Here is a 27,395-nt window from a genome sequence, read left to right as displayed (position 1 = left end):
GGTATCAGCACCTGTCCAAACAAGCTGGTCAGAAAGCTCCAGCACTACTCCAGCTACGGGTCAGCAAGTGCTTTTCAAGAGTCTGCTTGAGCGCCACGAGGGTGTTGAAGACTGTATCCCAGACCCTGCCTTGACAGAACACGCCATTTTATAAAGTGTTTTCACCGTATCTCCTGAAGTCATGATGAATTATATACGAAATAGGTGTGGATTGCAGATAAATATGTCTGGTCTGAAAGGAATTGGCAATGCCGTCCTGGCACAATGACTGATTAGTGGCTTTTGTTTTGGAGACTGATTTTTTTTTTTCTCACGTTGAATATGGAAGCGAATATGATGAAACCCAATGAAATGGAAAGATGTGCTTTCCATTCATCTGTAGACTGGGGCAGCCAATATCAATTACCATCATTAATTAGGGTTAATCAATTAAATCATTAATTTCTTGAGTCATCGGCAATAAAAAGCATAACCATGTATATTTGCCAGAATGATTTGCAATCTCAGTGAAAACAGTAATTCAGCAATTAAATACAAAGAAACTCCATTAATTTGCATTGCTTTTACTTACCAAAGCAGTTAATTACAAACATTAGTTAGAAATGGATACAAATCAAAGTATGAGTGGCGGCAAGGAAGGATATGACAAAGTCCTTGCGAAAAAGCAAATCGATGATATTAACATTAAGGTAATTTATTTTATGGCGAAACAAGCGTTCTCATGCTGCTTATCTCATGCAAATACTAGAAAGAATAGCTCATGATAATAATTGGAAAGCTCTGTACAAAGGCAAACTTCCATTTAAATACTTGAAAAAGTAACAATGATCACTTACTGTTTTTGAAAGCAAAACTTTAAGCCAAGAGAAAACTATTGGCAGTATTAAACAAATCAAAATTATCATTTAAATTACTTCCCATTGCACACACTTTATACTGAAAGCCGCCCACATCATAGGAAGCAAGTTAGCGTCGCGCATGAAGAGGGCCTTAGGCTCTCAGGCGTTCATCGTGCCCCGGGACCCTGGCTGTGAAGGGCTAGCACTGGATTCTGTGAACCCAACCCCAAGAAAGTGTGCTCCTCTCTGGACAAAATATGGAAACTGTTTGTAGGGCAGAAGCACAAGCAGGTGGGAACTGCAGGGGCCTCCGGCCTTTAGTAGGAAACTGCACTTACGGGGGTAAGAAGTCTGTGACCCTACTGGGACAGGTGCATCACAGACTGAAAGGAGATGGGCCTTTCCCTAACCAAGGCAGAAACAATGAAAACTTTAACATTTGAAATGAACACACATTTTTAACATAAAAATTAAAAACCTATGTCAATTCTAAGAATCACAAACCAAATAAATAGAAATGATGGTTTTAATTAAATAATTCCTATGTTGTAAATATTTTTATTTACTTAGCGTGTCTTCCCATATCCCTGTGAGATAGGGATACCTCTCCGCAGTCGACAGATGAGAGAATCGAGGCTTGGGGAGGTAGATGGTTCTCCGGCTACTGAGCAGCAAAGCTGAGATGCATACCTTCCCAGTGAGACTCCTGAACCTGGAGCTTAACCAGGACACTGTTCAAAAAATAACAAGCTTTATAAATCACTGAAGAAAGACAGTTCGAAGACAAATGGCAAAAATCTGAGTAGCGAATCCAGAGAAGAGCACGTCCAAGTGATTCGTAAGCATTTGCAAGATCAAGTTCAGGAGCAGCAGGGAATGCAGATTAAGGTAAAGGGACCGAGCTTGCCTGCGAACCTCAGGGAGGCAGGCACGGGCTTCAAGGCTGTGCAGAGAGAATGCAGGAAAACGGCGTTTCTGGCAAGATGGGAACTGGGATCTCCCTGGGCAAGGGCTATTACAGTCGGCAATACCACGTCGGTCTCCCCAGCCATTTCCCTCGTGGGAACCCATTTCACTGAGAGGAATGCAAGACTTTTGCAGGCACATCTGGAAGAAGATATAATTTCCAGATGGCAAAAATGATAACCATTTAATTGCCCATCAGTAGGGAAAGTGCTGGAAGGCTGAGCAACCCATGATGCACCTGCCGTTATCCTCTGAATGTAGCAGAAGTGCCATCGGACCACTGGGAAGATTTCTAGGAAGTATCGGTGAGCTGGAAGTCGAGCGGCAGAGTAGCACGCGTGGCATCTTCATTTCTGTAAAAGGAACCGTGTGCATGTGTACACATTTGTGTGACAAGTGAGAATGTGTACAGTGTTGTGACAGGGGTCCTTAGGTGGGAGGCAGGGAGAGGGCTTCCACGCCCTGGAGTGGGGAGGGGAAGGAAGATAAGAAGAGGAAAACGTAAGGAAAAAGAAAGAGCTTGCACTTTAGAATAATAATGTATCCAATTTATGTAAAGTAAGGCTGTGAGTCTGTGAAGAAATGTACAAACGTATAGTGTTAGATCTCTATCTACCCCCCCCTTCTCCGTGCACTGACCACAAGGGATGCCCGCAATAAAGGAACAAGAAACGTGGTGTGGACGAATGCATGTAACAGGATCGTAGTTTGTTAACAAGAAACACCGCTTCCCTATCCACGTGCACATCTGCTGTGGCCGAGGCTGGAGGCTGGTGTCCCACGACTGGGTGAGGGCAGGCAAGGCAGAAGAACAGCCTTTCATTGTCTTATTCCATTCAAAATGTAGAAACATTCCCTTTTAATTGCAAAACCGAGACACACATTTCAAAAGATCCAAAGGTCAATACCCGCATTTCAAAGTCACACCCATAGCACGTCCCCTGTGAGTCAGCTCCTGTCCCTCAGTCAAATGCCCCTTGGTGATCTTGGATAACTGCAGATAGACACCCCCACGGCTCCCTTGGCCAAAGCCCGTAATTTTGGTGTCCCCGAATGATGCCCTGTGTGACCCTGTGACTGCAGAGCCCTGAGCCCTGCCCCACATGGCTGTGGCGGGCTGTCTGGTCTTACCAGGCTCAGGGTAGGACCTGTGAACTCCAGGCAACTGAGGTGAAAGTACGGAGGCTCGCTAGCCAGAGAAAGGCACCAACTGAGAAGAGCTGGTCGTCTGGGATGCTGAAGGCTGAAATGCACTTGCACTGGGTCCAGCTGGTATCCTAGAGCACGTGGAAGGAAAGATGATATGCTTCCGATTACTTAAAGTGCCAGAAGGACATTGATGTGTTTAAAGATAGAAGTTTACTTTTTAATAAAAGAAGCTCTGGCCAGAAAAGTGTGGAAATGCTGTCACTCCTAAAAAAACGAAAAAATTTGCTGTTAGTCTCCCTGTCCTCTTAGGCACGTGCATTCCGAACATCAGATTCCTCCTCTTCTCAGCAAGTGACTGTCTCTGAAATTTGGGGGACGCAGGAAGAACTCCTGACGTCCCAGCCTTGGAGACCCTGGGGTGGGCACAGTCCTGAGAGGGATGACATGAAAAGGACAGCCCCACCCGTTCCCACAGCTCTTGGCGTGGCCGCGGGCCAGTCCTCGTGCCTGGGGACCAGAGCCCATCTGCTCGTACTTCTGCAGCCTGTAGGAACAAGGCCACACACGACCTTTCAAGGTCAGGTAGGGATGTTCAGTCTAAATATTAAATTGGTATTGAAGAAGAAATGGTGTCTGATTAATAAGACACCTTCCCTTCCCCCGTGTGCTTGCTGGACTCATGAAGGCACCATAGCACCCCAATTCCTGCTTCCTGTCTCACCCAGCAAGGCACCGCTGACTTCTCTAGTGAGCCCGCGTTCCATGTCCAGAGCGCCGTAGGCAATAGCCCGAGGCACGAGGTACTGAATACAAGCTGTTACCTATTCATATATATGGAGTATTTTTTTTTAATATTTTATTTATTTAAGGTAGAGAGAGAGCAAGAGAGCAGAAACAGGGGAACAGAGGGAGAGGGGAAAGTAGACTTCCTGCTGAGTAGGGAGCCCAATGTGGGGCTCGATCCCAGGACCCCAGGATCATGACCTGGGCCGAAGGCAGATGCTTAGCTGACCGAGCTACCCCAGCACCCCAAAACACAGAGTTTTATAACTAGATCTTATTTTCACTTGGCACAAAAAGTTCAGCATGTTACTTAATACACAGAAGACTGTCACACGTGTACACACATGTACATACACCCACATGCACATACACACACACACTCATACTTCTCTTACTGTGCATGTCAATTCTGATTCCAGACACCGTAGCCCCTTCCTACGCTGCTCTGTGAATGTCGAAGCAAAGACACCCAGCAGACATCGCCTGCTCCTCTCCCAGGACTGACCAGACACCCCGGCCAACTGTTAACATTGCCCCCCATAGTCATTCTCTCTTTGAAGGTGAAGCAGACGCTCCCCACCCTGCTCTTTCTCCTGCGCCATTACCAGGCGGTGGAGAAGGCGCCGACTGCCTCTGCCGTGGAAATCAGACAGATGGAAGACAGAGGCTCGGAATCACCACTGGGGAACAGTAGTTTACACTTTGTGTGTGGGGCTGCCTGTGGAGACATCTTTCGGGGTTTTCCACTCTAAAGACCAATGGGACCTCTGCTTTTGAGATAAAGGGGGAAGTTAGCTGCCTTCAACTTTCCTTCTGCTCTCCGTTGGGGAATCCTGTAATTTGCATTTTAGATGTAAATTCATGTAAATCAGCACTTATTTTCAGATGAAATCCTACCATTGAGAACAATCTGGAGTCATTCTCTAATGCCAGCATGCATTTGATCCCCATATAATTTCTTGGCATATGGATGAAGGCTGCAATAAGGGTGGCACGCTCACAATTGGGCATGCAAGACAATGGACCCTTATTTTGCCACAAGGACAGGGAAATCTAATTGTAACGCCTTTTTTAGCGTCTGAGACAAAGCCGGGCTGAATGCCAGTTCTGCTAATTGGCTGGAGTGTGGGCCATCCGGTACCAACTTTTGGGGTCAGTTATATTTTCTTTTCGCCTTCAGTCCAGAGAAAGCTCTTCCCACTGGCCTGTTCATTGTCGGTCAATGTATTCAGTTTCAGTAAAGCAAGAGAATGTATAAAAACCAACCCAAATTAACTACCCTTTTCAGGCAGACCTTACCCAGGCTGCGTCCTTGCAAATGATGGATGTATCTCATTCTGGTGATCATATCTGTACACATAGGAAAGCCCTGAGCAGAAGTCTTATGAAGGAAGGGGTTGCAATACTCAAGTCTTTGGGAAAATAGGTGCTGATAGGACATACCAGGTTGCAGTTCTTCTTGGGAATTGAGAAAATAAACAAAAGGTAGAGAATGTTCTTCTGAAGGCTGAAGAGCATGGGCTAGCTAAAGACACAATACATAGATGGGTCACATTCCACAGATCTGCCGTTACATAGATTTAGATAAACATCAGAAAAAAAAGTCATGAGCCTGAAATGGTACATCATTGGGAAAAGCCTAGATTATAAGGCAGAGTATCAATATAGACAGAGTGTGAAGAGGCTCCTTGTGTGTTCTTGTAAGGAATGTGTGCTGGAAATCACCCTGAGCAAGACGAGGTGATGGTCAGAACGGGACGTTCGCGGTGGGTACAGAGTCCTTGGTGCCTCACTGGCGGATGGAATGAAGCGGGCAGCATCTCCGATGACTCTGCGGAGGGTAAGGGGGCCGAGAGTAGATGGCACACACTCTCTCGATAATACCAGGAGAAATAATTCTAATGATGGGGGAAAAAAATCAAGACTTTTTTTTATCCCTTACAACTCTTGTAAATCTATTATTATTGTTAAACTACTTTATATGGATGGATGGTTCTTGCTGATTTTTCGCTTTTCTTCTGTTTTGGGAGATTTCGGCGGGGGCTGGTTTGAAGCTGAGAGTTTGCTGTCACCTTTCGCTGTCATTCTGTTGAGGGGTCTCGGTGAGGTGGCCGGCTGACCCCCCTGGGTGAGGAGGCAACAACCTCCGCGCATCTGTAGGGACCCGCCAGCATCTCTCAGGCCGGGAGTCAGATGGCAGGGAAGGAGCAGGTGGGGCGCAATTAGCACAAAGAACCAGCTCATTAGTGGCGAGGGGAGTCTGCCGGGAAGCTGAGCGGGCAGCAGCCCCTTCAAAGGAAAGAGACAAGGAATTAGTGACGAATCGTTATTAAAATGCAGACAGAAAGGCTTCGGCTAAATCATGGTACTCATTCCCATAATGAGAGGCCAACAAATAGAAACGCCCCGCCCGAGAGTCCACAAATAGAGCACGAGGGGCAATTGAGATAGCGAGGGTCCTGCAGAGAGTAGTGACAAGGCTTTAGCACTTGAAGAACTGTGAATTCGAGGGAAAGATGGAATAGGAAGATTTAGTCGAGTGACGGAATAACCATTTTCAAGAATAAAAGGGGCTGCTCTGCTGAGATGGCCACCAGCTGTCCCTTCCTTCCAGTGAGGCTGGCACAAAGGCAGGGAGAAGAGGGGCCCGCAGGAGGGGGTGGCATGGAGGGAAGGGGGTGGGACCGTATTGGGAGGGTGAACAAGGCAGCTCTAAAAGTCATGGGCCCTGGAGATAGGGTGGACCTGAAAAATAGCCTGATTTTAGCAAACTCCTGACCTCTAGGAGGGCTCACTGGGGAAACTGGAGGCTCCTGACAGGGGGCAGGGCACCCCCTGGAGGTTAAGGCTGTCAAGATGCAGGACCCCCAGGGGTGGGGGTTGTGGCTGTCAGAGCCCCCAGGGCTGGCACAGCTGTGGTGGCCGGAGGCACAGCACAGACCTCCCCATGTCCCACTACGGGTGAAGCCCTGACCTAACGCCAGGGTTTTCACCTGTGTTTCCACCTCCTTCCCGCCCCACTTCCAGGACAATGTCCGGTTCAATTCACCCCGCCCGTTTCTACCAGCCCAGCTCCCTGCGAACACACTTGCTGGTAAGTCTGCAATGTCAGCAGCCTCCAGCAAATCGAAAAAACCAAACAAATGCCTTAGTCGAGTGGGAAAAAATGGAGCCACAGACCCATTTTCGGGATCACTTTTGAAGGAACAAGTGTGGAGTCTCGGATTCTAGAGGTGATGGTTGCTGATTATAGTTGAAATAATCTCTCTCAAATCTTTTGAGACAGGCTGTAAATTCAGCTCATGGAATGCTGCAGTCTCCGCCTCAGAGAGGCCGTGGTTAGCGGAGGGTCCCTCCTGGGTCTTGACAGCCACTGCTTTCTCCCAGCACTCTTCTTGGCTCAGAATACTGTTTGTTTTGGAGCAATATCACGGAGAATGAAGCCTCACTTCCCGCACCTCTGATGAGGAGGGGCAGAGAGTAAACCCGGCCAGCGCTGGTCTCTCCTCTGTCATCCTCCTATAAATCTGAGTCCATCACTGCTCTGCTTTGGTCGCTAACAGCACCAGACCCGCTCGGCGATTCTCTCAGGCATGGCCACGCTTGCTTCATGCAGGGCACGGCAACGATCAATAGATTCATCTCTGAGCTGCGCGTGCAATTCGATGACAGACACGATGTCCGAGCCACACACGTGCTTCATTGGCTGATTTTGTTTGTTTCACTGGAAAAGTTGCAAGGTCTGGCATGGTTCGCCATCTAGGGAGAGATGAGCCTATGACCTGACATCCCTTCATCCACTGGGACGAGGAGGGAGGAGGTCACTGCCCTGCTGCTCCTACATCTTAGACATGTTGTGAGGACCTACAGGTTTGTCCAGAAAAAGCACTTTGGTCAATTAAAAAAATTAAAATATAGTTTACATATCATAAATTTCACCACTTTAAAGCATTATTTTTTTAGTATATTCACAAGGTGTGCAACCATAGCTGTTATTTAATTCCAGAATGTTCGCACCCCTTCAAAACGAAATCCACTGCGTCTTCATGGTCGCTCTCCACCTCCTTCCTCTCCAGCCCCTGGCAATCCCTGACCTATCTGCTGTCTCTGTAGAGCTGCCCACTCAGGGCATTTCACGGAAGCGCAATCGCACATTACATAACCTTTTGTGTCGGGCATCTTTCAGTTCGCATAAAGCTTTCGAGCTTTTTATGGCTGACTAACACTCCATTTTATGGATAGACCACATTTTGTTTATCCATTCATCAATTGGTGGAAATTTGGGTTGTTTCTACTGTTTGCCACCGTTGGTTTCTTATGAATAATATGGTTTTGAACTTACGTATAGACGTCTTTGCATGAACACGTTTTCAGTTCTCTCGGATGTGTACCTAAGAGTAGAATTGCTGGGTCATATGGGAATCCTATGTCTAACTTCAGAAGAACTGCCCGATGCTTTCCACAGTGTGTGCGACACTCTGCGCTCCCAGCAGCAATTTGGAGGGTTCTCCTTTCTCTACATCCTTGCCAATGCTTGTCTTTTCCCTTCTCCGATTATGGCCATCCAAAGTGGGTGTGAAGTCGTACCTCATTTCAGTTTTGATTTGCAGTTCCTTAACTATTAATGATGTTGAACATATCTGTGTGTGTGTGTGTACTTGTTGGTCATTTTGGACAAAGGTCTCCTTTGGAAAAACGTCTATTCAAAATTTTTGCGCGTGTCGTAATTGGGCCATTTGTCTTTTTTATCATGGAGTTTTAAATGTTCTTTATATATGTTGGATACAAGATCCATATCATGATTTGACCCAGACACATGATTTGAAAATATTTTCTCCCATCCTCTGGATTATCTTTTTACTTCCTTTGTAGTGTCTTTTGATGTATGTAAGTTTTTAATTTTCATGAAAGCTTAGCCGATGTTAATCAAAAGACTTAGGTCTGTGTTTCTGAACTTATTTTCAATATCAAACCACTAAGAAATAAATTCTAATTTATTTAATGAAATAAATTAAATATTAAGGAGTGAATTTTGGTCAAGTAGCATTGAGCTTTGAAGGGCCACAAACCATTCAACATATAAGATTTATTTTCCTTCAGGGGCCCCTGGGTGGCTCAGTTAGTTAAGGGTCTGCCTTCAGCTCAGGTCACGATCTCAGGATCCTGGGATCGAGCCCCGCCTCAGCCTCTCCACTCAGTGGAGAGTCTGCTTCTTCCTCACTCTTTTTCTCTCTTTCTCTCTCCCTCTCTCAAGGAAATAAATAAAATCTTAAAAAAAGATTTATTTTCTTCCAACAATCAGTTGTCGCCTTGGGGAGCACCACTGCCACCCCAGTTCCACGAGAATGCAGGAATGAGGTCAGAGCTATCGCTCTTTACCTACGCTTGGGTGAGGCTGGGAAAGAGACTCGAGTCCACCGTCTGTGCGAGTTAACCTGATTGGGTGCCCCAGACCCTGTCCCAGCCCGGACACGTTCTCTACCTCCTTGGGCTATATTTGATCTTTCTCGGCTAAACCTTTATAGAGTGAATGTAAAGGTGCCAGTCATTTATTCTTCCTGCCCTGTGCAGTCTTGGACCTCGGACTGCTAACAGTGCCTCAGAACATTTCCAACAGTTATTCAATTTACACGTTTATTGCTTAATCATACAGCCTGAGTTTATAGCTGGGTTTCTATCTGCCAGTCCTGGCTTGCTTACATGGTCACATAATACATGTTGCTGGCACTGGATAAACACTTGGAATCTCATAAATCTTACTTCCTCCAACTTGATTTGAAGGTTCCATGCTGACAATGTCTTGAAGACCTTTTTTTATTCCATTGCAAAGTCTAGCATGGTGTTGTACACCAGCGTGGATTTGACACCGACTGACTCCTTGACATTTGCGTGTTTCTTTTTTTTTTTTTTTTAAAGATTTTATTTATTTATTTGACAGAGATAGAGACAGCCAGTGAGAGAGGGAACACGAGCAGGGGGAGTGGGAGAGGAAGAAGCAGGCTTCCAGCGGAGGAGCCTGACGTGGGGCTCGATCCCAGAACGCCGGGATCACTCCCTGAGCCAAAGGCAGACGCTCAACGACTGAGCCACCCAGGTGCCCCTGTGTGTTTCTTCATCTAAAAGAAGTGATGCGTGTGCTTTGTTAGAATAACTTCCCAATGGTTTTATTTTGCTATGTATCACTGGCCACATATGGGTGGCATTCATGGAGTTGGGGTTACCTGCTATCAGATACCTGAGATAGACCCTGGACACCTAGGCTGGAACCAGGACAAAAAGTGTTTTCCCAAAGTGTTGGAAACCATGGTAGGTAGAAGCTAGGTGACTTAAGGGAGAAAAGCAGAGGTCAGGACCAACCTAGCTATATTTATATCAGACATGTGGATCCCTAGGAGGCTGTGAACAGGAAGTCAGGTGAGTGATGTGGAGCCCTGGGGACCACCATGAGGTGGGAGAGCAGTATAAGGCAGGTTAAAGTGAAACAGCCCTCGAGTAAGCTGGGAACCGCCCGGCCCAGTAAGGTAGGTGGCCCAGTGGGGTTTGAAGGTGTAGCCACTCCAGGAGACAGACAGTTACAGCATCGTGAGCAATCAGGGCCAATGAGCAGACTTAGGACTGCTCTACCCTGTCCTAGAGACACCAGCCCCAAATCTACACTGACATCCTGGGGGAGAAGGGGCTATGGTTCAACTAGGCCTTTTTGCTATACTTAGTTAGAAAACTTTTAAAGAGAGAGGCCGATGGATACATACACGTATAAACTCTAGGTGGTAGCTGTCACTTCATATGGGGCTCCGAAGGGCCTCATTTCTATAATGACAAAACTTTATTTTTTCTCTGAATTCTCCTACAATGTCTATGAACTGAAATCATGTAAGTGCTGTGAACCTTCACCTCTAATATCTGTCCTTGCGGACTTGGTCCAAGGGGCCATGAGACTGGGGATTTCTTAAGGAACAAGGCTTATGGGCTGGCTCCTTTAATCTTCATCAGAGGTGAAGTGCTTTTCTCCCTTCTCTCTCTCCAGTAACTTCTAAAGACTTCATTATTGGGTGTCTCACTTGCTTTTTTCCTCTAGGAAGAGAGTGCTTGGGACCATTGGTGGGAGCAGATAATGGAGTTATTCATTCATATCTTTGTAGCCCAGGATCCTCAGAAGGCTTTAGTAAGAGCCTAACACAAAAGGAAGCTAGAGTAAGAGACCCAGATGTCTTCATGGCATGTCCACGAAGGTCTGCATCCAGTGGGATCGGATCTGGTGTATCCATTCATGCTCAACCAGCTCCAGCTGGCCTCAAGCCACATCCAAGCTCAGGACAGCTAGATTGCAGGACTATTCTGAGAAACTCCAGAACTTCAAGGACAGGATGCTGGTCTTCTCCCTGGAAACTCTAGATGCTGGATTGCTGGGACAAGAGTAGACTCATGTAGCCAGCAGTGTGCCTTTGAGAACAGCCATGCCGCGCTCTGAGTACTGGCGAGTCTGGACTGCCTAGAAGCTCAGAACCTGTTCTTTATGTAGCGAACAGTGTAGGGTTGTTCTGGGGTTGGGCTGTGGGGTTTCCCTGGTGAGTAACCCAGGAAATATGCACTTTTCCAGAAGAATCTTGAGATGTCCTGATTGTCTTATTGCTCTTGGAGTACTCAGAGGCCTCAAAGAGGGCTGAGTTCACTACCATGGTGGGAGAGTCTGAAACCCCCAGATGACCCAGATATGCACGGATTTCTAGAAGCAAAGGTGGGTACACATCGACCCCTTGCTTGGGAATAGACAAGAGGAGTCTAAACATGTAAGAATCTGACTTCTGCACCTGGTTTTGTTGACAGTGCAAGAGGTAGCTTCTGCTGAACTGATCATAGACACATAGGCACTTGGATGTTGCTAGGTGAGAGTCTGAGATGTGACCAAATCCAAGCTAATAACTGAAATGAGTGTTCTGGATAATCTATGACTTTCTGTTTGTTATCTCCCTATCCTGATTCCTCAGATAATTAAACACGGCCTTCCCAAGTAGCCTGTCATTGCAAAGCCTGCTCTTCTGCAGGAAGCATTTTGTTTCCAAAGAAGGAAGAAAGGCAAAATTTGATGTAAGGTGTAGTTAGAACTCACATTTCATGGCTTCATCCTCTCCTCCTTCCCTGTTCCCTCCTCCTGCTCCTCTTTCACTTCCTCTTCTTCTTGGTTGTACCAAATAATACTTTATTTCTTAACTTTAAAAGTAGGTATTATCCTCAACTAGAGAAAATCAGAAGATTTATGGCCTCAAAACCACTGTAAATCATATTTTCTTCTTGGACTGAGTTTTTTTTTGGCAACAAATATCTCAATTTTGACTCTCTCTGCACATTGAGAATAAGTTGGGTTTTCTTAAATAATTTCTTAAAACTTTTAGTTATGTAGGGGAGGACATACTCTTATCCGTGAGGTATACATATGCCCAAGATATGGAAATCCATAGTAAGGATGCTTTAAAACTAGTCGTCTGTGGTGCTCACAGGAGCTTACAATATATTTACCCTCTTTTTTTCCATGGAAGACAACTTGCAGGTGCACCTTTATAAAAAGTTAACATTCCAGATTAAGTGAGTATTTTGTATGAGATGATAGTTAAAAGAATGGACTCTTCATTAAATACTTATCATTTATTATATGGAAAATACCTTGTTAAGGATCACTAAGACTACAAAGTTACATGACCTTGTGTCTCTGATCACAGACAGCTCATTATCTAGTGAGTCAAGATTAAAACATGCACAAGAAACTGCAACCAAATCACTGTGACACAGTCTTGTAAGGAAGGAGAGATGACATAGTTTGGCATTTCAGACGTGGGGTAACTTAACTTGGCTGATTCAAGTGCAGGTCACATTTAAATGAGATTATAAAAAAATAAGCAGAATTTAAGAAAACAGAAATGAGGGATGACGTTCAGGAGGTGTGTATGTGCAGAGGTAGAGGGGCAGCAAAAGGAGGGACCAGCATCCGATCATAACTGATGGCAGCACAGAACACACTAGGTGCATGGCAGGATGTGGCCAGACTCCCAGTGTTTGCTCTGGGCAATGGCCACCCTTGATCATTTCTGAGCACTGAAGTGATACACTCATGGGAGAAATGATCTGAGAATGGATGAATCAGAGGCAGAGTGATGGTTTAGAAGCATCTTATGGGAGTTCAGGAATGAGAGATTAAAGATGTGACGGTCCAGAGGGTGGATGGCGGGAATGGAAAGGAAGGGATAGAAAATGCAAACTTAACCATACAAAGAAAACTTCCTAAGACCTGGTGATCGATTGGCTATAGAGGGAGGCAGGAAAGGAGAGGAAAGAACCAAAAAGAACTCGAGGGTTTTATGTCTGCGTGATTAGAAACATGATTAAACGTGAAGTCGGAAGGAGGATATGGTTTGTGAGAGAAAATTATTGTGTGTGTTCACAGATGATGAATTCCGGGAGCTAAAGGTCCAATAAGCAGATGCAAAAGGTGCATGGTGAGGGATGGGTAAGTAGCAAAAGTGGATTTAGGGAGATGCCTTTTTGCAGGTGCACTAAAAGCTACAAGTGTGAGTGAGATCATGGGAAGGAAGACAGTGAAGAATAATAATTTGGGGAAAGCTTGTTCTCCAATGCGATGGGATTCCCATGAGTGAACTCTTCCCATCGTAAGAGTTACAAGAGTCTGGGTCCCACTTGGGCAACTCATGGCACTTCCAGTTCAATATGCTCAAACCAAATTCATCACGTCCATTTGGTCTCCTCTTTTTTGTCATCCTCTGGCCTTATCTCAGTTGTGGTGCCAATAACAAGTGAGCTAGCAAATGGGAAATCTTGGAAACCCTCTTTTCACTGTCTTTATCCTGTCTTTTAGTAAATTGTGAGTACTTAAATGAAATATAGTTAAATTTAGGATTAGTGGGACTTTTTTTTTTTTTGGTCTTGTTAAAACAGGAAGCTCTTCTCTAGCCAAAGTCATGAATATGTTCTTCTATATAATTGCCTACGTGTTTTATCCTTTACCTTTAACATTCATGCCATTAATCTACCTGCAGATGTTTCTGACATATGGTGTATGAAGTAGTACTCTGATTTCATCTATGCTTTTCCAGGTGGATCACTATCTCAACAGTATTTATCAAAAGGACACCTCCACTAGTCTTAACTGTCACTCTAGATTTAAGCCAAGCGTTCATGCATGTACAAGATTTCATTCTTTGTTATGGCTGAGTAATATATATATATATATGATGGACCCTTGGGTTACTTCCATATCTTGCCTATCGTAAATTGCTGCAGTAAATACGGGTGTGTATACATCTTTTCAAATCAGTGTTTTTCTTTTCTTTGGGAAATACCCACTAGTGGAATTACTGGTTCATATGGAATTCTATTTTTAATATTTTGAAGAACCGCCACACTGTTTTCCACGGTGGCTGCACCAGTTTGCATTTCCACAAACAACATAATCTTATAAGAACATGGATGAATCTAGAGATACTGATATTAATACTAGGTGAAATAAGTCAGTAAGAGAAAGATAAACGCCATATGATTTCTTTCATATGGGAAACTGAAGAAACAAAACAAAGAAAAAAGAGACAAACTAGCAAATAGACTCTTAAATATATAGAACAAACTGATGGTTTACCAGGGAGGTGGTGGGGATGGGTGAAATAGCTTATGGGGATTAAGGATCCTCATGATGGGCACTGAGTAATGTATGAAATTGTTGAATTGCTATACTGTACGTCTGAAAGTAATTAACACTCTATGTTAAGTATACTTGAATAAAAGAAAAAGAAATTTTCACCCATCAAATTAAAAGCACATCACCTCCATTTCTAGGTCTTATATTTTCCCTTTCTTTGTAATTCTTGCCTTACTGGTGGCTAACCCTCCACTGCAAAGTTGAAAGCAATGTGCAGTATGAGGCATTTTTGTTTTGTTCCTGATCTCAAAAGATGTCAACGTTTTAACCATTAAATATGCTTTGCATAATTTTTTTTTGTAGAATCTCTTTATTAGACTGAGGAAAATCTCTTCTATTCTTAATTTATGAGGCAATTTGTAATTTTTATCATGAAAATCTTTATCAAGTGGTATTTCTGCATCTGTGACTTTTCGTTTGTTCTAGTAATGTTTTGGATTACATTGACTGGTTTCCCACAATCAAACCAGCCTTGCATTGCGCAGTTAAAGCTAACTTAGTAATGACATGTATACTTTTTGCTGGATTCAGTTTGTCCATATTCTGTTCAGACTTTTTACATATACGTTCAAGAGAGATTGGCCTATGAGTTTCTTTTGCCTATTGTTCTTGTCAGATTTTTCATTAATGCTATACTTGTCTCAGAAAATGGGGGCGTCTGGGTGGCACAGCGGTTGGGCGTCTGCCTTCGGCTCAGGGCGTGATCCCGGCATTATGGCATCGAGCCCCACATCAGGCTCTTCTGCTGGGAGCCTGCTTCTTCCTCTCCCACTCCCCCTGCTTGTGTTCCCTCTCTCGCTGGCTCTCTCTCTCTCTGTCGAATAAATAAATAAAATCTTTAAAAAAAAAAAAGAAAGAAAACGACATGAGACATTTCCTGTTCTTTAAATGAATTTATTTACATTTTGATTTTTCTTTTTAATGCTCGAGTAAAAGTTGTGAGTTAAGACACTTGGACCTAATGTTTTCCTTAGGAGGAGAAATTTTAGTTCTTTATTATGGAAAAATTGTGTTGACATTTAATTCATTTACCAGGCTTACTGGCATACTTGGGTTTAAATGTAATATCTTACTTTGTGATTTGGATTTTCCCCACCTGTTCTATAAATTTTTGTCTCTTCTTATGACTTCCTTTAGATTCACTAAGTATTTTTCAATTCTGTCTTTCCTCTTCACTGGTTTAAAGTCATGCACTTTGCTGTTGTGCTCTTAATTCTTATCCCAGAAATTGCACCATGCCTACTCAACTTACCACTTCTAAAATAATCATGTTTACCCTCTTTTGGGGTAATGGAAGGAATGTAGAGCACTTTAACTCTTTTATCCTCTCCTGCTTTATTTACTACCACTGTTGTTTTTTAAGATTTTACTTTGTTTTAGTTCTTCAGAGATATATTTACACAGTAGATTTTATTAGGTTTATACATATCTTGCAACTTTATCTGTACTTACTTTCTTCTTGTATTTCGAACCTTCTATCTGGGAAAATTTTGACTCTACCTGAATTACACCCTAATTTCTTTTACTGTGCTGTTCCCAGTGCTTTTGCTTTTTGTTGTTGTGTAAAGAGTATTTATTTAGCCCTTATTCTTGAAAGATATGCTCACTGGGAATTATTTCTCCCCCCTCATTGCAGTGTCAGTTCCATGTCTTCTGGCTTTCGTGGCTGTTAGCAAGAAGTCAGTTGTTACTCTCATTCACTGGAAAGACTTTCTCCATTTCTCTTTCTACACACACTGTGTATATATGTAGATGTATTTTTTCTAGCTGTTTTTAGGATTTTACCTCTTTGGAGTTTTTAAAGTTTTATAATCTTAGTGTGGATTTATATCATTTTTTTCTGCCTGAAATTGATGACACTTTTGAGCCTGAATAGACAGGAAAATTATGACCTACCCACTTGTGAAGCTAGGGAGAGTTATGGGAAATGACATCACAAAGAAAGGAGCAGATTCAGAAGGTGTGTGTTGGGGGGGGAGGGACAGAAGATGGAATCATGATGTTAGTGCCACATGCTTAGAAAAGGAGCCTTGGTGATGGTGGGAGGGTAGGGGAGTAAATTCAGGGCTGATGGTGGTCACACCTGAGTGGAGCTCAGCCCCTCCGGGAAATGTGAGTAAATGACCTTTCTTCTCAACATCTCACTGAATGCTGAGTACAGAGGTTAAAAAGGAGAACCCCACAGCATGAGTTTTCTAATACGATTCTTGAAGTTATAACCAATGTCAGAACTCAAGAATAGGCCTGTGACGTCACAATTGTAATCTGACTTTTTCCTGAAATTAAAAAGAATTTGGCTTTTCCATTTTATCATATGATCTGAGCACGTTTTTTGGAAATTAGTATAAAAATGAGAACTTCAAATAAGTGAAATCAATTTTCTTCATATAACATAAAATATAGTCACCTTATGATTGTTAAATACCTTTGAGTCATACATTTTTTAAGAACACAAGTAATGAAAAGTAGCTTTCATTCTAGTAGCTTACTGCCCTGATTAATTAATTATGCTTAAAGACAGCTTGGTAAGCACTATAGTGCCATCGATCTCCAGGATATATACAAGGCAGTGAAAGTGTACCCACGGGGAGCAATTTTAATACATCAATCCATACAGCCCCTGTTGTTGCCAGCCCGTATTTGACTTCCCAGAATGTCGGCATTCTGACCTGTGTTCCATTTGTCTGCGCTCTGATGATTGACTATTTTCCTATTTAATCTGGAAGAAATAAGAGGCTTGGGGCTTTCACAGTCTGTCAAGTTTCTCCCTGTCGACTATCCTTATCTCTTCATTCACTTATATTTCCCAGGCCCCTAAGAGAAAAATTCCCCGAAGCCATTAGCTCCCAGACAGACAAATGTTCTCAAAGGTCATGCTCCAGCAATGAGGGGGAGCTTGGTGACCCTTTCACCCCACAGATCCCCAGGCTGGCTCGGCTAACCAGGCTGGCAGCATCCTTTCTTCCCATCTTTCTTGCTCTTCCTTGGGTTGATCTCTTTCTTCTGAAACTCTACTTGCTGTCAGGATGTCAATCCCAGGTCCCTGATACTGGCGGACAAGGAAGGCCTGTGTAGACCCAAACCCACCAGGAACCACGTAATAAGGCTTTTTTGCCACAAGGGTATCCCAGCGGATCAGCTACTCACAGCCTTACATCTGACACAGATTTATCTCTGGATGTATGTCTGTGTGTATATGCATGTATGTAAGTATGTGCATGTGTGCATATAAATCTGTGTATATGTATGTAAGCATGTGTGCATGTGTGCATGTGAAGGTGTGTGTATGTATGAATGCTTGTGTGCGGTGTGCATGTGAATGTGTGTATGTATGTAAGCATGTGTGCATGTATGCATGTGAAGGTGTGTGTATGTAAGCTTGTGTGCATGTGAATGTGTGTATATATATGTATGCTTGTGTGCATGTGTGCATGTGAATGTGTGTGTATATATGTAAGCTTGTGTGCATGTGTGCATGTGAATGTGTGTGTATGTAGGCATGCTTGTGTGCATGTGAAGGTGTATATATGCATGTATGTAAATATGTGCATGTGTGCATATAAATCTGTGTATATGTATGTAAGCATGTGTGCATGTGTGCATGTGAAGGTGTGTGTATGTAAGCTTGTGTGCATGTGAATGTGTGTATATATATGTATGCTTGTGTGCTTGTGTGCATGTGAAGGTGTGTATATATATGTATGCTTGTGTGCTTGTGTGCATGTGAAGGTGTGTATATGCACGTATGCTTGTGTGCAGTGTGCATGTGAAGGTGTGTGTATGTAAGCTTGTGTGCATGTGAAGGTGTGTATATGCACGTATGCTTGTGTGCAGTGTGCATGTGAAGGTGTGTGTATGTATGTAAGCATGTGTGCATGTGTGCATGTGAAGGTGTGTGTATGTAAGCTTGTGTGCATGTGAATGTGTGTATATATATGTATGCTTGTGTGCTTGTGTGCATGTGAAGGTGTGTATATGTATGAATGCTTGTGTGCAGTGTGCATGTGAAGGTGTGTGTATGTAGGCATGCTTGTGTGCATGTGTGCATGTGAATGTGTGTATGTATGTAAGCTTGTGTGCTTGTGTGCATGTGAAGGTGTGTATATGTATGAATGCTTGTGTGCATGTGTGCATGTGAATGTGTGTGTATGTATGTAAGCTTGTCTGCATGTGTGCATGTGAATGTGTATGTAGGCATGCTTGTGTGCATGTGAAGGTGTGTATATGTATGAATGCTTGTGTGCGGTGTGCATGTGAATGTGTGTGTATGTAGGCATGCTTGTGTGCATGTGAAGGTGTGTATATGTATGAATGCTTGTGTGCGGTGTGCATGTGAATGTGTGTGTATGTAGGCATGCTTGTGTGCACGTGAATGTGTGTATGTATGTAAGCTTGTGTGCATGTGAATGTGTGTGCATGTAGGCATGCTTGTGTGCATGTGTGCATGTGAATGTGTGTATGTATGTAAGCTTGTGTGCAGTGTGCATGTGAAGGTGTGTGCATGTAGGCATGCTTGTGTGCATGTGTGCATGCATGCATTTGTCTGGCTGTCTGTTTTGCAGTCAGACGGCTGATGTGAAAGGATTAGCCTCACATTGTCGCCTGCTCCTCTGTTAGAGGACCAGAAACACCAGTCAGGCTTAGGTGCTCCGTTTCTAGCCATGGAAAATAATGATGAGGGCAGCTCTGCCTGGAGCTCACAGAAGGCTCGAAGGATTCAGGGCAATAAGCGGGAAAGAGCCCTGGACCATGTTGGTCCTGGCTTTGCTCCTGACTGGTTGGATGTCCTGGGGACCAGTTTTACCACGTGTACATTGGAGATGATTCTTCCCTTTTGGAGTTGCTGCAAGAACTAGATAAGATCATGTATGATCGGCACTTGCCCAGCACTTGTCCCTCCTGTGTCCCTTAAATTCATATGTTGACCCCTGAATCCAAATGTGATGATAGAATTACTAGTAGGGGGCGGGGCCTTTGGTGGGTGATCGGGTCATGAGGGTGGGGCCCCAATGAGTGGGATCAGTGCCCTGATAAGAGGAGAGGAGAGCAGGCTCTCGCCCAGCTCTTACCACCTCGTGAGGACAGTGAGAAGTCTGCAGACAGAAGAGGGTCCTCACCTGACCCCAGACAGCCAGCCCCCCAGCCTCTGGAGTTGTGAGAGATACATGTGTGTCGTTACACCCCTCCCAGCTCTGCTCCTGTGTTCCAGCAGCCTGTGTGGACTGAGCAATGTAGTCACGGTTTAATGTGAGGGAGCTGTCTTCCTAGGTGGGAAGCAAGGACACGGGTACAGGTGGTCTCCACATTTCTCTCTAGCGCTTACGTAATATGACTTTAACACTGTTGAATCGGAGTTCACATGTCTGTATGTACCAACATGGCTTGGACAAATATACCTGGATTGTGTCTCGAAATTTTCTTCAGTATCTCAAAGGAAGCTCCAAAGACAGAGAGGTGGTAGCCAAGCTGCCTGAGGGTTCCTTCCCGCTGTCCGTGTAAGGCGTTGCTCACCCAGGACCCGGACCCACGACAGTCCGTTGCTGACACAGGATGATGAGCTGGAGAGAGGGGCTGTTTGTTCGATACCTACGATAGGCTGCACATCCTCACACAGCCTCATCTGACCATAGCCCCCCCTTGTCCAAAACCCTCCAGGGCAGGTGTGATCCAGTTCTCTCTGTGCACATGAACACAGCGAAGAGACGCCGCATGGGGAGAAAGTGATAGAGCAAGAGTTTGAGACCTGTTCTGCCAACTCTGAAGCCGATGTTCGTTCTTCTCAAGTATGCTCAGAGTACCAAGTCAGCATGCCGTGGAGAGGAAGGATGCAGCAGAGTACCCTGGGGAGGAGGGTGATGGAGTCAGGGACTCAGAGGTGAGGAAGAGTGTGCAGGGGTGTGCTCCCTGGGGAGGAGGGTGATGGAATCAGTAGCCCAGAGAAGAAGGGTGTAGGGGTGGGCTCCTTGGGGAGGAGGGTGATGGAGTCAGGGGCACGGAAATGGCCTCAATGGTGTACGGGTTTAGGACCCTGTTGGCAGCAATGAGTGGTTGATGGTCTGGGTTTATGCCTTGAGACAGAAACAAACAGAAGTTGGAAATTCTGTGGCTTTTCAAGGCTGAGGGTTCAGCACACTCAGAAGTCAGGAAATCAAGAGAGTGTCTGCCTCCTCGCCAGCCTCTGTTAGTGTCTCTCATCTCCTTTGCACAGATAGTGCTGTTCGCTGTTGTGGTTTAATTGCTATAAACGAGCGGGTCCCAGATAGAGTCTGTCATGGTCCTACAGACTGAGAAGAGAAGGCTGTCGTGTCTCTAGGACTTACACGTGCAGAAAACAAAGGGAAATTGTGGCAGTCACACAAATATCCTGTTTTAAGGTCACCAATACAGAAAGAGTAAATAATTCTGGCGTTTCTTTGACTTCGTGCTTGCATAGATACTAAGGATGGCTTTATTACTCGTTCATTCACTATAGACTAGAGAGCTCGGGCGGCAGAACAGAAGTGAAAGCAGAAGACGATTTGATTTACGAATATTCAACTTCAACATTTCAAGAAAATATCTGCTAACCGATCAAAGGTAAGTCCGTCCTAGCAAAATAGTGGTGGAACCAACGTTAAGAAGCCCCACTTGTGGCTTGGAATGCCGGTGTCCTCTCGGTTTTTACGAAAGGATTTATTTAGCGGGCTTCCTATCAGAAGAACATTCCACCTTCTCCTAGGTTATTAACTTAATTTCACGTGTTATAATTTAAATCCTATTTTTCTGGTCTTTATTTGATTGAGAACAGCAAACTGACTTTACTAGGGCTCTATATCCTGTGTGGCCCCTGCCCCCGCTTCTGAGGCCAGCAGGTTTCTAGCTGCTGTCCTTCGGTTAGGGCGTTTCTTTCCCTCAGCCCTGTCACTGGACGTCGTCTGTGTGACAGAGCATAGCCGACTTGTCCCTTGTGATCCAAGGTTGGCTAATGAGCCTGGTCACTGAGTAGAAGGCTTTGTTTTTCTGCTTAATAAATTGCTGTTCTTTCAGAATTAGTCCTTGGATTATGATGTAATTAATGAAAGCAGTTCATACTTACCCATTCGTAAATATCTGTCTGAAGGGGAAGTAATCAAAGGGCCAGGATCTGAGTTTGGAGTGGCCCAGACCTGGGTGTAGACCTAGGTATAGACCTGGGTGTAGACCTTGGCCCTCCCTGCCTGCTGAGACTTTCTGAATCCGGGTGGGTTGTTGTGATCGAGGTATCGTCTCACCCTCCGGACTTTGCGGGCCCGCGCTCTGCAAACCGCCCCTCTGCTCTGCCAGTTTCTCCCTGTGACGCTCTGCCAAAGATAATAGTGGGGGGAGACCTCCAGGCTGGAAGACCGGGGGCCCAGGCCTCGCGGTGAGCCCGTCCTGGCAACACACCTTCACCTCAGCTCTGCCTGTTCGTTCCAGTTTCCAGTTCTACCTCCTTTCCCCAAGCCAGACCCCATGCACCCCTCAGAGACAGAAGCACCCCACTTCTAAGCTTTGGGTGTTGGTGTCATGAGGCCCCACCTTCAAACTCCAGAGCTGTGCACACCTGTGGTCCCGGTTCTGACATCCTCATCCGAATCTCTGAGTCTCTAAATTCTAATGGTCTTAGGCTGCCCTTGGATCCTCCACCCCTGGGAAGGTAGCTGCTTCCTGCATGATTCTTTCTCCGTGATAGGATATTTTGGTACGTTTTCAATGACAAATACCTACTTAACTCATTATCTGTGTTAAATTCTCTCTGTTAAAATAACTGATGTGGTTTCTATATTCCTGAACGAACCCCAGCTAATAGTGTCAAGCTCTTTATATAGAGAACGGCAACCAGAATGAATACCTATTGCTATGGGCTGAATTGTGTCACCTCCAAATTCACACGACGTCCTAACCCCCAGTACCTTAGAACGTGGACATATTTGGAAAAAGGTCATTGCAGATGTAATCAGCTAAGCTGAGCGGAGGTCATACTGGAGTCGAGTGGGCCCTGATCCGATATGACAGGCATCCCTATAGGAAGAGGAGATTAGGACATCATCTGATGACTGAGCAGAGACTGGAGTGATGTGTCTACAAGGCAGGAACCGCCGAGTGTTGCCAGATGTCAGCAGAAGCACGAGAGAGGTGTGGAGCAATTCTTCCCCTGAGTGCTTAGAAGGAACCAGTCCTACTGACACCCTGATTTTGGACTTCCAGCCTCCAGCACGGTGAGATGATAAATTCTGTGGTTTTAAGCCCCCCCAGTTAGTGGTCCTTGGTTGCAGCAGTTTTGGGAGTATGCCTACCTTACAGAATGCTCGTGGAGAATAAATAACCACTGGAGAGTGCCAGGCTCCATGCCTGACATGGGACCATTCTTGCTGAAAGACACCTGTTCTCATCGCTATGGATGTGACTATTATAGCTCATTCTTGCAGGCTGTGCTTGGCCTGCTCTCGGTCTTTGACTCAGCTGCGAGGAGCCTTGCAGCAGGAGCAGGCTTTGGGGGTTACCTGTGAGCTGCTCCTTAATGATCCATAAGCAGAGGGACCTCTCCAAAGGGCCATCCCAAGTCCCACGCTTCCCGAGGATCAGCTGAGGCCACTGTGACAGTGATGCTGGCAGTTCACCTTCTCCCTCGGCACAGTCCCTCATCCCTCACGCTCCCAGGAGTGCTCCCCAAAACCACTGGGCAACACTCCGTCTCAAAGCTCGTCTCTCCAGTAAATCCAGTCCCTTAAAATACATACAAAGCCTGCATTTAGGTTTTTCAAAGTGAAATTTGCACAAGGACAGGATCCATGGCGGCGGGGGGGCGGGGGGGGGGGACTGACTCTACAGAAATTCTTGTGATTTTATGTAATGATTAGTTCACCTAATGGCTCCACACTGTTTGTTCAGCAATGTGAGCAAATTGCTGCTTCCATTGCCTGCTTGGCCTCGACTTCAGAAGCATTAGAATTCTATTTAAGAAACAGCAGAGGGGCGCCTGGGTGGCACAGCGGTTAAGCGTCTGCCTTCGGCTCAGGGCGTGATCCCGGCACTCTGGGATCGAGCCCCACATCAGGCTCCTCTGCTGGGAGCCTGCTTCTTCCTCTCCCACTCCCCCTGCTTGTGCTCCCTCTCTCGCTGGCTGTCTCTATCTCTGTCGAATAAATAAATAAAATCTTTAAAAAAAAAAATAAAAGAAACAGCAGATTCTCGGTCTGTGGTTCTTGGCGGATTTAAAGGTCATGTTCTCAGTTGTAAACTTGCCTGGGGATGGTCTCAGCTAGCGGACGTACGCACCCATCTAAGACTGCACAGTCCAAGGAGATTCCGTGATGCAACGGGGTCAATGCTGTTTGCTGAAAACACAGATGACACTCTATCTGGACACAGGTGCCCTTTGGGTTGTAGTGGAAGACAGTACAGTCTAAGTGACAAATGATTAAAGCATCCATGGTTTTGTTCTGTTATTTGTTCTATTTTAAAGTTGCATTTAAGGTCATTTGTGATTTGAAAAAGCATTTGAATGGTTTGGAGTTCCAGATTTCCCCCCTAGTAGAATGACTGCTTTCTCCCGCCCATCTTTGTACTCATTTGCACTGTCATTCTCAGGGACAATGCTAGAGCTTGCAAGTCAATGTAGCAATTGCTACCTTTCAGGAAGAAGTGTGGGGCATTCACTGTTTCCCTTACAGATGGGCTAGTGAACAGAATCCACAGACATTCTTATCATCCAAGACCAAGAAAAGCGAGGGATTCTCAAATATGCATGTTTCTCACCCAACTTTGTCTTGTTTCTTTCTGAATGGGATGCTAGAAACGTGTTAGAGTTAGAAGCATCGTGCACAGCACTGGCTACCGAACCTTTCCAGCAGAAGCCTTTAGTAATGTCACTGATTTGGGGGGGATTTCAGGAGGTGGTTGTACTCTTAATAAACACTAATTGAGGAAATACATTATGATAAAAGATATGAATTCAGTAACATCTTGAAATGAGTTTGTATTTTATGAATCGCAGTAGTAGTTATGCAGTTGAAAAATACAGCGTGTGTGTGTGTGTGTGTGTGTGTGTGTGTGTGTGTGTGTTTATTCAGATCACTGCAAGGGCATGGTTGATGGAGGAACTCCTTCGCTGCCCCAGGAGTCTGAGGCCTCAGGATGGCAAAGGAGGAGGGACCGTGGCTGTCCCCCGTCCTGGCTTCCCCTCACTGGCGAGGCAGGTGACTTGGACAATTCCATCTTTCAGTTGTTGCTTCCTCCTCCCCTGCAGCACAGAGCGCTGGCTTGACCAGATCTGTTCTTTTCAGTGTGACCTCCTGTGGTTTGTTCGAAGTTTCAGGTGCATGGCCTCTCGCATACAGCAATTTTCCAATGCCGAGGGACCGTTTCCACCTGCTGCGTGAATAAACTGCTGACCGCCCTCCTCTCTGCTCCAGGATAACTAATGAGCATAGCAGCAGGGATCAGGAGCTCCTGTGAACATTCAATTAAGCAAGGAAGCTTCTGTCTGTGTGGCGGTAACGGCCAGTGCCTGGTCCCCAGGAGGGTCTTCAGCCCACAATTCCTTGGCTTGGCTGGTGGTCACTGATGAGGCCATTAATCATCTGTCCATGCCAGCTCATTTTATACCTCCTCTGGGAACCCACGGTCTTGTGTTCTATTTCTCTGATTTCCTCGCTGCCACGTGTATGCATTTGACCATCCAAATTGCACCTCATTGGAGTCAGAGATGTGATTTCCTGTTGTAGAATAAGGTCAACTGGCTCTGCTTTCCTTGATGGCTGGCTGGCGGCTGCAGGTCCTTTATGGAATCAGCAATGGCGTCAGAAGGACTATAGACACTTCCAACCCAAGGTTTCCCTCTTAAAAATATCTGGACTTCGTGTTCAAGATAAAACATTCTTATCCGGTTCACGCCAACAGTGAAGAAGTTTTATTGGTGTGTTCCCTAGAGCTTACCTCCGAAACCTTGATCAAATCTGTCATAGAGCAATTTATGATTTTTTCCAATTACATACTTTTTATTAAACTGTATAATATTTTTTATAAAATTACTTATGCTGGGATAAATTTTATTTTGTGAAAATTGTATGTTCAGGGTTTGATCCATCAGTAATTTATTGTACATATGATATTTACCCAATTAGCCTTCTGTCACTGAAAGTTATTGTTTGTGGCCATTATTTCTGCTAAGTTCAGTTTTAGAGATCTAATTTTTATAAATAATAGCAATAATGATAGCAATAATAAATATAAATTTAGTGAAATAAATTTTGTGCATTTTTTTTTTCTGCCAACACAAAAGAAGATTTTTAGCAAGTCTTCTCAGGTAGTAAAGAATTTCTTAATTGACCAGCTGTGGGCAATATTGTTATTAATTCAACTCTTCGTATTCTTCTAGAAAATTAAAAAAATACACAATAACATTTAAAATAACATAGATACGAAAGATCTAGGGATAAGTTTAACAAATATGTGGAAGATCTGTGTACTAAAAACCCCAAAAAGTTTTGCTGAAAGAAATTAAAGGTAACTGATATACAATGAAGATGTAAACTAGATTTGTGGGGCACGAACTTAAACATTGCTAGGATGTTAGTCCTTTCCAAACGGATTTATAACGTTTGTATCCCAAACTTCAGCAGGATAAATAAATAATAAAATACATACTTATGTAATCTTAATTGGAATTACAACAAATTCTTAGATTTGGGGAGAAAGTTGACATCATACTATATCAAGTCTTTTAATCCATAAGAAAGTAGAGCCTACTATTTATTTAAGTTTTCTTTCTTTCTTTTTCTTCTTTTTCCAGTAGCAATTTTGTGGTTTTCTGCCTTGAGGTCTTATGGTTTTGAGATTATTGTAAATAATATCTGAAAATTTTTTTTTAATTTTCTAATCATCTGCTGCGGGTAGCCAGCAAATTACAGACATGAGAAATTTTCTAGCTATATTTTTGTTGTTATAATCCAGTTATATTCTAAAGTCATCAGCAAACATGTTCTGGATTCCTCCTTTGAAATTTATTGAAACCTGCCTTATGATTCAATATATGGCCAACTCCTATAAATGTTCCAGGTGTGCTTGAAAGCTAACATGCATATTTTATTGACGTGTGTGTATGTGTTTTAAATTGTTGGTAGTACGAGCAAAACACTTGCAAAAGGCCGATCCCAGCAGAAACCATCTTGAAGAAGAGCGAACCGCCATGTACTGAATGGTGAGAACTCTTTTAAAGCTTAAGTAATGCATAATATAGTAAAAAATTATTATTAAAAAAAATAAATAAATATTGAGACATTTAAAAAACATAATAAAGCTTGAGTAATGCAGACAATGTGGTACAATGGACCAGACCGAAGAGAGCAGAGACACACCCGCAAGTATGGACAGGCTGGCTTTCTGGCAAGGTGACCATGAAATATGGTCTGGGAAAGAATAGTCTTTTCAATAAGTGGTGTGGATACATTGGAGATCCATAGGGAAAGAAATGAAACCTGACCCCTAAATCAAATCTTATAAAAATTTACGTATGGTTCAAAGACCTAAATGTGAGAAGTAAAATAATAAATCATGAGAAATAATACAAGGAAACAGCTGTCCTTAGGGCAGGCAAGGTTTCTTAAACAGGATACTATAAATACTAACCATTACATGAAAGATCCATAGATGGTACTAAGTAAAGATTAAGAAATTTTGTTCAACAAAAGACACCAGTGAGAGAGTAGGAAAGAAAAACACAGGGAGAAGGTATTGTTAAGACTCGGATCCAGAATATATAAAGAAATCTTACAAAGTAATAAGCCGAAGACCAATAACTGAAGTTATTGGGTTCAAGTCTTGCATAGGCACTTTAGAAAGGGGTGAAGGATATCTAAATGACCATTGGACTGATAAATTCATTTGGGAAATGGAACTCAGACCCACAATATGGTCCTGCACCACACTCCCCTGAAATGACTGAAATGGGAGAA

The 27,395-nt window shown here is 44.1% G+C and overlaps 1 protein-coding gene across 2 annotated transcripts in view; it reads left to right on the top strand.

Moving 5' to 3' along the window:
* Positions 1–26,992, top strand: part of MED10 (mediator complex subunit 10) — a 209,910-nt gene extending 182,918 nt beyond the window's left edge. Inside the window, exons 5-6 of one of the 2 annotated variants that reach the window (XR_007191147.2) lie at positions 20,098–20,317; positions 20,915–25,680. Coding sequence is in view for 1 of the 2 variants with exons in the window: in XM_057312154.1 (XP_057168137.1) it covers positions 20,915–20,919 (5 nt within the window). In the remaining variant the exon portion in view is untranslated. Of the gene's footprint in view, positions 1–20,097; positions 20,318–20,914 lie in introns of both variants that reach the window. The other variant, XM_057312154.1, reaches the window with a different exon arrangement.
* The last annotated feature ends 403 nt before the right edge of the window (positions 26,993–27,395 follow it).

The sequence above is a fragment of the Ursus arctos genome, unplaced genomic scaffold (genome assembly GCF_023065955.2).
Source record: "Ursus arctos isolate Adak ecotype North America unplaced genomic scaffold, UrsArc2.0 scaffold_15, whole genome shotgun sequence".
Classification (NCBI taxonomy): Eukaryota; Metazoa; Chordata; class Mammalia; order Carnivora; family Ursidae; genus Ursus; species Ursus arctos.
Note: the sequence above shows the minus strand (reverse complement) of the source record. Positions and strands in the feature narration are given on the sequence as shown.